At 44.3% G+C, this 10,858-nt stretch overlaps 1 protein-coding gene across 1 annotated transcript in view; it reads left to right on the top strand.

Moving 5' to 3' along the window:
- GTF3A (general transcription factor IIIA) overlaps positions 1–9,843 on the top strand; it is a 10,113-nt gene extending 270 nt beyond the window's left edge. Inside the window, exons 2-8 of the mRNA XM_015564844.1 lie at positions 1–200; positions 2,065–2,165; positions 5,825–5,921; positions 6,274–6,362; positions 7,606–7,679; positions 8,956–9,036; positions 9,622–9,843. Of these exons, the coding sequence (XP_015420330.1) occupies positions 1–200; positions 2,065–2,165; positions 5,825–5,921; positions 6,274–6,362; positions 7,606–7,679; positions 8,956–9,036; positions 9,622–9,668 (689 nt within the window). The 3' untranslated portion in view covers positions 9,669–9,843. The remainder of the gene's footprint in view (positions 201–2,064; positions 2,166–5,824; positions 5,922–6,273; positions 6,363–7,605; positions 7,680–8,955; positions 9,037–9,621) is intronic.
- The last annotated feature ends 1,015 nt before the right edge of the window (positions 9,844–10,858 follow it).

Raw genomic sequence — 10,858 nt, 5'->3', positions numbered from 1 at the left:
GCGCCCTGGAGCCGCCGGCGTCGGTCGCCGCGGCGGTTTCATCCCTGACCATCGCCGACGCGTTCGTCAGGGTCGGCGAGAGCCCCGCCCCGCCGCTCCCCGCGCTCCCTAGGAGGTTCATCTGCTCCTTCCCGGATTGCAGCGCCAGTTACAACAAGGCCTGGAAGTTAGACGCGCACCTGTGCAAGCACACGGGGGAGGTAAAGGTCCGAAGGCGGGGCCCGAGGGACTGGGCGTCAGGCCCGGGGACTGGTGACATGACCCGCCGGGTGGATCCGTGCGCGGGGGCGCTGGCCTGGCTTTGCCAGACGTGTTCAGCTTTGGCACGTGGGCCGCAGAAGCTAGTCAACACTGCCTTAGGTTAGGGAGGGAGCTGAGGAGGTAGACAAGACGTTCCAGCACCCAGGTATCCTTGCCGTGGGCTCCGGGGTTTGCAGAGCAAACTTTCCCCTCTTTCATCCTGAGTCTTGGCTAATCACCACCTCCCGGTCATCTGTAAAGACTGCACGACTCATTCCGTAGGCACCTGCCTTAAGCACTTCTCTCCCAGAACTTGTGTGGACGATAATCTACAAGTACTGGAGGTTTAGCAAGCAGCGTGCAGTCATTCTTTCAAAACAGTACCATCCTAGCCTTGGAGAGAGAGAGCAGTGAACAAAACAGGCAAGACTTCTGTAGTCACCGGCCTTATGCTTTAAGCAGGACGGACAGATAAAGGAGTAGGTAGGCGTGAGACACAGTAAGTCGAGGGCTGCCGGAGGGTGCTTAGGAAGGGCCTCTTGTCCTGACTGGGAAGGAAAGGATCCAGCCTTGCAGCCAGTTCAGGGGAAAACCGTGTGGGCCAAGAAAACTGCAGGGAGAGCCTGTGGTGCTGGGGGTGAGGGTGGGGAAGGCAGGCCAGTGTTATTGGGTGGGACCCTACAAGAGAAGCCGGAAGAACCAGGATCATTTGTAGGCCAGGGCACAGATGAGTTTGGAGTGTGGGTTTTACTTGGAGGGCAATGGGACTATTTTGGAGGAAAACAGCTGAAGGAAGTGGAGCTCATGGAGGTCAAGGAATCTGCCCAGTTTCCTAGTTTTTGGCAGAGCTTGGCTTTGCACTGACTCAGCTTTAGGCCCTTAATTTCTTAAGTTAGAGGCCTGCAGTCGCTGCCTTTGCTTCTAGCACCTACCGAACTTAGGGGCCACTCCGCTAATGACACCCATTCTCCTTACCATCTCCAGCATTTAGAGGCTGACCATTTCCTTCTTGGAACCTTCTCCTCCAGCCCTCTTCCTCCGACCCTTTTCACTGGCTTATCTTCTGCCTCTACTCTTCTCTTGACAGGCCTACCCAGTGACTGGGTTCACTCGTAACATTCATGATCCTTTGCCTCCTGATCTTCCTCTTACCCATCCTATTCCTCCTAATCTGAGCTGTACAACCAGTATGTCCAAATTAGACTTTACCTTTAAGACATGTGTCATATTTTGGCTATTGGGACCACCAGCTTCCTTCATACAGGAAAACTTGAAGTCATCTTTGTTGTCCCAAATCTCACACGTTAATATGACAAATATTGGTTGAGCCTAATCCATGACAGTTTTGCAAAGTTCTGTGGATCTGTTCCTTAGCACAGACACTGGGCTTGTCCAGAATTAGCCAAAACCTGCACATTCTTCTTCCCTAGCCTTGGATGGGTACACATGCTGTGGTGGAGATTTATGTACATAGGCCATGCTAATAGGCAAGTAATCTTAACAGAGGGTTGCAGTTAAAGCCAGGTGTCAGGCAGGTTAGGAACAGATTAACCAACTGTGAGGGCTGCCCGCTTATTGCATATGCTATTCATAGAGCAAGGTCTGCTGCAGTGACTTTGTTGAGAAGTGGTGACATTGATGTGTAACTTCATGCAGGACAACCTTGTCTGACTTGGTGTCGCAGCTGCTCAATACTTAGTGAAAACCGTCTGTGGAGACAGAGCCCATGGCCTTGCCTACTAGACATTTGAGGCCTTTAAATAATACTGGAGTTACTAATGTGGGCAGAATTGACACATTTTTTTTTTCTTTCCTTCCTGCTAGAGACCATTTGTTTGTGACTATGAAGGGTGTGGCAAAGCCTTCGTCAGGGACTACCACCTGAGCCGCCATGCCCTGCTTCACACTGGAGAAAAGCCTTTTGTGTAAGTAGAGAACTGGTTGAAGCTCTGAAATGGTTGTATGGTACATTGACCTGGTAAGAAAACTGACTGTTACCTCAAGACCAAGAGAATGTGAAGCTTCATTTGCATCTCCTGACATAAGAGGAGACGAGGTTTTAAATGTGTGGAGTGGAGTAGGGGTTTTGTGGGTAATTTGTGTTAATAACTTCAGGAACAAGTTAACCTGAAGTTCTCTTGCATTTGCATCCTCTCATCTCCTTTGAAGTGTCCACTAAATGGGAAATCAAACATGAAACACACCCAGTTTAGACCAGATGGAAAATGATTGCTTGGCAGGTTACTGACTCTCCAGTGTCAGGGGCTTTCTGAATTGATACGCTGCTGGGATAAGAGGTAGAAGCATGAAGAAGTCGAGCTTTTAAGAGTTCATCTTGTATTTCTTTGGGTTAAGCCTCTGCACCTCTATCATACCAGTTTTAAATTTTATTCTTGGAGTTGCTGTTTATTTATCTGAAAGGGTAAAGACACGGTTTTTCTTTTAAATCCATATTTCTTTAAGCAGTGGACCTCAGATTTAGGGTGCATCAGGATCACTTGGAGGCTCTTAAAACAGCTTGCTAAACCCCACCCCAGAGCGTCTCATTCAGTAGGTCTAGGGTGGGGCCTGAGAATTTGCATTTCTTGCAAGTTCCTGGGTGATACTGATGCTGCTGCTCAGGCAACCACACTGAGAACCATTACACATGTTCCAGGAAAACATTAAATTTTTCTTGGAAACAAAATAAAAAAATAAATCTAATAGCTGTTCAGAACTATATGTTAGAGGCTATATCAGGAAATAGCTATATGGCAGGTTTTGCAGATGTTAGGATTTAAGATCATAATTTTGTTCTATGAGACAGTTCCTGGAGCAGTAGTTTTCTAATGACCTGAGTTGATTTCTGTTACTTCTAAGCTGATGAATGCGAAGGGTCCCACATCTCACTAAGGTCCACACAGTCTGAAGAAAGTGAGCTGTTGACACAGGACAGCCTTCACTGTTGTGTTCCTTATGGAAGGCCATCTCCTCTCCCTCTGACAGCGCACCAGCCAGAGGGAACGAGGCAAAGTGCTGAGGACAGCAGATGTCTGTTTCAGTCCCTGTTCAAGCACACAGTGTCCTCAAAATCAATGACACTAAGTGAAGCTTATTATTTCAAAATATAGTTCAACTACACCAGCAAAGAGTAACTAAGGTGATTTGGAAAATAGGGCTGGAATATAGTCATTGTCCTAGAAGTTTCACTTTGGGGAACTTACTATACAAATACACTTGTTCCCGTGTTGAAGGCATGTACACGGTCATGTGCAGCATTATTAATAGTAGCAAAGCATTGGAATCAACCCATGTGCCCATCAGGAGGGTTAAAGTGTGTCACCATAGTGGAATACTATACAGCTAGAAAAATTAATGCAGACGATCTCTATGAAACTAGGGAAATCTCTAAGGCATATTAAGTGAAAAGCCAAGCAAATAAAGGGCTACCTTTTTGTGTATAAAAAGGGAGGGGAGTAGACAGGAAGAACCTATAGTTATATTTGCTTGTATATGTATAAGAAACGCTGAAAGTTACATAAAACTAAAAATGTCACTTGCCCTGGGAGTCCGTGGAGAATACTGGGTGGATAGGGGCAGGGGTGGAAGGAAACATTATGTATCCGGGTCCCACTGTTACATACAATGAAAGGAAAAAGTGGGTCTGGGTACAGATGCACAGGAAGAATGAGAAAAGGGAGGATTACTCCTGCTGGAACAATGTGGTATCTCCCAGCTTTCCCTCTAGCCCAGACCACTCTCTCGTTAGCTCTAGATCCCCATAGCCAGCTGCTGGCTAAACAGTGTTCTTTAGCTGTCTTTGAGGTTTCTTAAATTCACTAAGTCCATTCTGAGCTTGGCTTTCTCCTTGGCCTTCTCCTCCCTTGTTCTTGTTAGGTGGCATCACTGTCTATCCAGTGATTCACAGGAAAGATAAGGCAACTCCTCTGGACGCCTCGTTCTGCTCTCCTCTCCAGCACATAGGTCCTCAGGCCCTGTTCCCGATCCCTCACGTCCCTCTCTCCTGCTCCAGCTGCCACTATCTTATTTCAGGCCCTACTCCTCACTGGCATCACTGGCCCCCTCCCACATCAGCCTTCAGATTGCTTTCCTTCTTAAAATAGTGCAGTGGTTTTTAAGAACTGCCTACATAATGAAGTCCAGGTTCTTAGTATGTTATACAAATGGCCTTTGTGATTTGGCCATTTTGGGCTTATCTTGACTCATTTGCTTGAGTTTCAGACATGAAATTATGATCCAGCTATGCTTCACTGACCAGCAGCCTCCTCCTGTTTACCCTGCTAATGTCAGTGCCTTCAGTGGCCCTGTGCCTGCTATTTGGCTCTGGTCAGAACTTTTCCTGGCCCTATCCTGCCCCACACCTGTGTTAGGTTAGATGCCTGGGTCAGGCTTAAAGTCAAGAATGACAGAAAACCCAGCACTATAGAGGCTTAAACAAAACAGTCTCTTTTTCTCTTGCATAACTGAAACGCACAGTAAACAGTCCTTGGATGATCTGTAATCTTCGGGATCTGAGCCCCATCTAACTCTCCGCCATCCTCATCTTGGGGCTTCAGCGTCATGGTCCAAGATACCTGTTGGAGCTCCAGCTGTCACATAAACATTGCAGCCACCAGGATGGAGGAAGGGGCAGAAGAGGTGTGCCCCCTTTTTAGACACTTTGTGGGAGTTAAACAACATGGACCAGAATTTAGGCTGGTGCCACCCCTAATTGCAAGGGATGCTGGAAAACGCTCTCTTTATGTTGGCCATTTACTCAGCTGAACCTCAGCATTCTGTTCCTGAGGTCAAGAACACTTGTTGGAACTTTGAGTGGTTTCTGCCACAATGTGTGTTTCCAGTGGGCTTCTGGGCGGATCTCTCGTGGTCACTGCACAGTTAGTTAGTCCCTGTCCTTCTCCACCTGGCCTTGTGGATAGCTCAGTGCTTCATATGAATGTTATTCATTGTTTATCAGTGAATGATAGCTATGATTAGGGCTTATAAAGGAAGTCCTGCCTCATCCATCAGGCTGATGAAAATTCATCACAAACAGATCACATATTTTAAAAATAAAACTTCACAAAGAATTTAAGTAATTCAAGGCGAAGCTACAGAAATGCTCATTAAGAGAACTTGAGCAGCCTGGTGCTATGCCACAGGGCATAACGGTGTATAGTTCTGTGTTATCTCTGAACTACAAGCTGAAATCAGTTTTTTGTTTGGAGGCGGGAGCGGGGGAGTCTTTTTGGAAAGCCGGTTTCCAGTGACATTTTGAGCAAAATTTAGGTTATCACATTCTAGACTGAGAACAATTTGACTTAAACATCATTTAAGCCTAAACAGGGTCTAGGCCTTTGGAATTAGTGTTTTTCACCTCCCTCTGCCCAGTCTATAAAGGAGTGTGCTTAATTTCAGAAGCCCCACATAAAGTTCGTCTTGTTACACGATAATCACATCAAAACAGATAGGTCTACATGGTGTGGTTTACACTTTGGAATTTGTTAAAGACTATTTTATATGATACTTTGGAATAATTAGCTTTTATGAAATCTTAAAATTTTCTTCCCGTGGTTTGTTAATATTTGGGTTTGCAATTTCTCAGTTGTGCAGCTAGTGGCTGTGATCAAAAATTCAACACAAAATCAAACTTGAAGAAACATTTTGAACACAAACACGAAAATCAACAAAAACAATATGTGGTAAGTAAGAATGATATTCTATGCTTAAATTCTCTGAATATTTTTATGTTTATTGTCTGTTTCTAAAAATTCCATCAACCAAATTTTGTCTGTCAAATATCTGGATTTAGCCCGTACATGCTATCATAATAATTGCTTTATTTTGAAAGCAAACATTATTGTGCTAATTAAAGTATATTATTGGTAGATTACCCCAAATGAAAAAATGTCTGTCTTTAAAGTTTCTTGACAAAGAATTTTACCGTAACTAAATGGGTGAAAGTAGCAAGTTTATAATCTCCACAATATTTTTATCTTGAGTATTGTTATGAACTGTTCTTTTTTTCAAGACTAACAAACCTTTACTGAACAGTGCAGTTTTGAAGGTTGTAAGAAGACCTTTAGGAAACATCAGCAGCTAAAAACCCATCAGTGCCAGCACACCAATGAGCCACTGTTCAAGTAGGTACTCTACCGGGGGAAATCCACATCGGACATTTCAGGTGGGAATAAACTGAAATGTAAAGGTTGGGTACAAATGTTCTGAAACAGTTTATTAATATTTTTCTGTTACCATGTAGAGTGTACGCCCCTTTATATTTTGGGCTATGCCAAAAGTTCAATTTTGCTTTTTTCTCTAAAAGAAATATTTAATATGCTTCAGAATACTTTGTGAGATTAGTACAATTGTGGTTAAGCTTGAAGAGATTAATAAATGACTTATCTATTCAAGTAGAGCCTGTTCAAGAATATGACATGTCATTATGAAGACCCTAGCTATTCTTTTCCTAAAAAACAAAAGCAGTGTGGCTTAGCCTGCATTAGAGAGGGTTTCGTGGGGAAGAAGAAAGAGGGACAGGAAACGGTAGAATAGATGTGCCAAGGGCATTGAGGAATCCGCCTGCCTGCACAGATGGTCGCCCTTGAAGGGCATGGACTCTGGGCACTGCTGTGCTGGCAGAGCCTTCCTCCGCTCACAGGGCTGCCCGCTGCCTGGGGGCTGCTGCCGGCAGTGCTTGCAGGCCTGCTGCTGCTGGTGCTGCTGGTGGCAGTGACGCCACAATGGCATGTCCTTTTCATTGCTCACCCGCGGCTGTGAGGCTACGGCTGTGTTTTCACACCATTCCCATGCAGCACTGTTGGAAAAACTAGATAGAAACGATTTGGAATGGTTTAAATGTTGACCTAAGCCATCTTTTTTGTAACCATGAAAACACAGAGTATGTTTTCAGAAATATAAAGATATAAGTGTTTAATTTGAGCCCTAGCTGATTTGGCTTAGTGGATAAACCATCGACTTGCGGACTGAAGGGTCCTGGGTTCGATTCCGCTCAAGGGGAAATGCCCCGGTTGCAGGCTCGATCCCCAGTAAGGGGCGTGCAGGAGGCAGCCAATCAATGATTCTCATCATTGATGTTTCTAGCTCTCTCTTCCTTTCCCTTCCTCACTGAAATAAATAAAAAAACATATTTTTTAAGTGTTTAATTTGATCATATAAGCTAAAAAATGTAACATTTTTCTCTGTTTTGCTCCAAGTTTGGTCAGATAATTTGAATTTTAACTATGAGAGGGTCTCATTTATATGACTGGTTTGGTTGTGGGAAGAGGAGACTTTGGTTGGAGAAATAGGACAAAGTACTATTTACCCTAAGTGGAGTTCTCTATGAAAACGGACTGGCTGATGCTTGCTGTCTTGTTAACCCAGGTGCACCCATGAAGGCTGCGGGAAACACTTTGCTTCACCCAGCAGGCTGAAGAGACACGGGAAGGTCCATGAGGGTGCGTACGTGGTCCTTTACAGTATTCACTTTACTAACACACCAACCATAGCGTGTATGTGTGTAAGTCTTTGAGTACTTGCTGCTTTCTACTCTATTCCATGATCCCATTGAGCAACTTAGAACTAGGCGGGGCACCATTCTGCTTGTTCAGGTTTTATACTCTTGACCAGAGAGGTGCTGTGTGCTGTGTCCATTCTTCCACTCCGCTGTCACTGTTCAAAGTCCATATTGTATTGTTCAGAACAAGTGCCTGGTTGTGCTGTCTTGTGATAGGCAGGTGCTCCAGCCAAGGTGTTGCTTCTTCATAGTAGTTTTTAACCCCATCTACTTACTTCCTGTGTCACTCCTCTCCTAGGAGCGCTCAAAGGGTTTAGAAAATGGTTTGGAGTTTTCGGAGCAATCAGATTGGAACTTTTTTAAAAAAGACTTGATTAAACTACTTGACTCTATTATGTTTCCATATAGGATTTTTGGTATCTATATTCCAACTTCCCAAGCCCTAGACTTTATGGGATTTTTTTTTTTTTTAAACAAGAGAGTGATAGCCTCATTCTTTTGTTTCTGTTATTTAGTTGGGTAAAATTCAGGGTGGCTGTTACATTGACTGATTAATCCAATTCTAGTGCTTTACAAAATGTCAGTTTTTGTTCATAGTCTTTTTCTCTGGTTATTCTAGTTTATTTTCTTCCTTAGCTGTACCCTGCTTCTTTTTTGCCATATGAAACTTACAAGATGGTGAGACTAGAGGAAGCCGGGGTGGGCATATAACTGCTGAGATCTAGTGTTGGTGTTTTGCCAAGGACAAAGGACCACCTTTTTTTGCTGAGGAAAAGGAGAGGCTAGCATAAGGCAGGGAGGGTGGAGGGCCTAGGGGCCATGAGCCATGGGGGGGGCGGGGGGGGGACTAAAGCACCTGGGCGTCCATGTGCAGTAGAGTCCGCTTACTGAGAACATCAGGAAAGGGAAAGAAGTCTGCTAAGCTCATATCCTACATTAAGTACCCTAATGAAGTCAATGTCCTGCTAAGCTCATATGTCCATTCTTCCTTATGATAGTCTGCTAAGCTCATATCCTACATGAAGTACCCTGATATGCAACTGTTTGGTTTCACTGTAAAATACAACATCAGTTTTTACTGTCACCTCGTGAGACTAACAGAATACTATTGGGAGGTGGAAGAAACATTACATATACATGTAGGTTTCCTTTTTAATTTTGATTGATGTTTACACTGAATATTCATAAAAGGTAACACACCTATTTTTTTTTAATAGGCTATAAATGTCAAAAAGATTGTTCCTTTGTGGCAAAAACATGGACAGAGCTCCTGAAACATGTGAGAGAAACCCATAAAGGTAAGGCAGCCTGTCTGGTGTGGCTCAGCAGTTGAGCATCAGCCTATGCACCAGCAGATCACTGGTTCCATTCCTGGTAGGGCACATGCCCGGTTTCGAAGCAAGCTCAGCCCCCAGTAGGGGGCATGCAGGAGGCAGCCGATTGATGTTTCTCTCTTGTTGATGTTTCTATCTCTTTATCCCTCTTCCTTCCTCTCTTTAAAAATCAATAAAGGAAAAGAAAAAAAGGGGGGGCGGGCGGTAAGGTACACATGAATGGCTTGGTATAACTACCCCTTTAGAACTGATTTAGTGCTTTTAAAGAGAGAAATATTAAATATGCACTTAAAAATAATACATGTTTTGTGAGGAGCTATGCACTTCAGCTGTTTGACAAATGAGAATAGAGACCTATGGTCCCAGGTTTAGGAAGAGCTATTCTGGGTCTCTCTGAGCTACTCTGCATATGTAGCATTTTAAAGGCTATGGCAAGTAAAGAATCTGGGGAGGTACTGGTGTTCTGTGGGACAGTTTGGGAACAAATGCCCAGTGTGCTGAGGACAAGGAAGGAAACTAGTCTATTTAATTTTCTCCCTTTGCCCACAGCTACCTTGCTGAGACCCCTGCTCCTCGGCAAGAATGACTTTATGTAATATAAGAACTTGGGAGACTTGAGACAAATATTTAAGCAATAAAAACTGGAGTTAATTTCCTCTGAAATTTCTGACTTATGTAAAATCATAAGGTTTTAGGTATTGAATATGTTATATAATTGGATATTAATGTTTTCTATGTGATAATATCTGGGAAAATTGATTAAAATTTTTTGTTTACTTTGTCAGAGAAAATAATATGTGAAGTATGCCAGAAAACATTTAAACGCAAAGATTATCTGAAGCAACATATGAAAACACATAACCCAGAAAGGGATGTGTGTCGATGTCCAAGAGAAGGCTGTGGTAGAACCTACACAACTGTGTTCAATCTCCAGAGCCATATTCTCTCCTTTCATGAGGAAAGGCGTCCATTTGTGTGTAAACACGCTGGCTGCAGCAAAACTTTTGCCATGAAAGTAAGTGCTCACTCTCACAGGTGCAGTCCTTCCAGGGTGAGGCTTCTCTCCGGGTTCCTAGGAGCCCTGGGTTCCAGGATGGTGCCCCAGGGCCTGCAGTGGGAAGGCGGGTGAAGAGGCCTCCAAGACCTTCCATTCTTGCTTAACCAGAGTGGCTCTGAGCTAAAGTCTGCTGTACAGCCAGATCTGCCTATGCCAAGTGGTTCTCAAAGTGTGGCCCTGGCCTGGGAGTACTAACGTCACCTGGAAACTTGCAAAAAATGCCTATCCACATGCCCTACTCTAGACCTGCTGAATCAGAAACTTGGGGGTCAGAGGCCTAGGAATGCTTTTTAACAAACCCTCTAGGTCAGCAGTCGCCAACCGATGGTCCACAAACCACTGGTGGTCTGTGAGGTCCTAAAGGTTGGCGACTGCTGGTTTAAGGAAACCTTTGGAGCAGTGTTTGCCATCCGGTGGTCTGCGGACCACTGGTCGTCAGTGAGGTCTGAAAGGTTGGTGACCGCTGATCTAGAGGATTCTCATGTGGGCTGTATTTGAGAACCAGTGGCTGATGGTACCAAATGCTTATTTAAAAGAGTACGCTGGTATTTTAGGTATCCTTTTAGGCTGTTAACACCTAGGAGCCACCCTTTTAGACTACAGTCATGCAGGGATTGAGAAGGGAAATGAGGGACTATAGAACTTGGGAATCTATCTAGTGTACCTCTTGGTATGATTCTAGTAGGTTGGGAACATGACACTAAACGGAGGGGCCTGTGCCATTTTGCT

The sequence above is a fragment of the Myotis davidii genome, unplaced genomic scaffold, assembly GCF_000327345.1.
Source record: "Myotis davidii unplaced genomic scaffold, ASM32734v1 scaffold152, whole genome shotgun sequence".
NCBI lineage: Eukaryota > Metazoa > Chordata > Mammalia > Chiroptera > Vespertilionidae > Myotis > Myotis davidii.
Note: the sequence above shows the minus strand (reverse complement) of the source record. Positions and strands in the feature narration are given on the sequence as shown.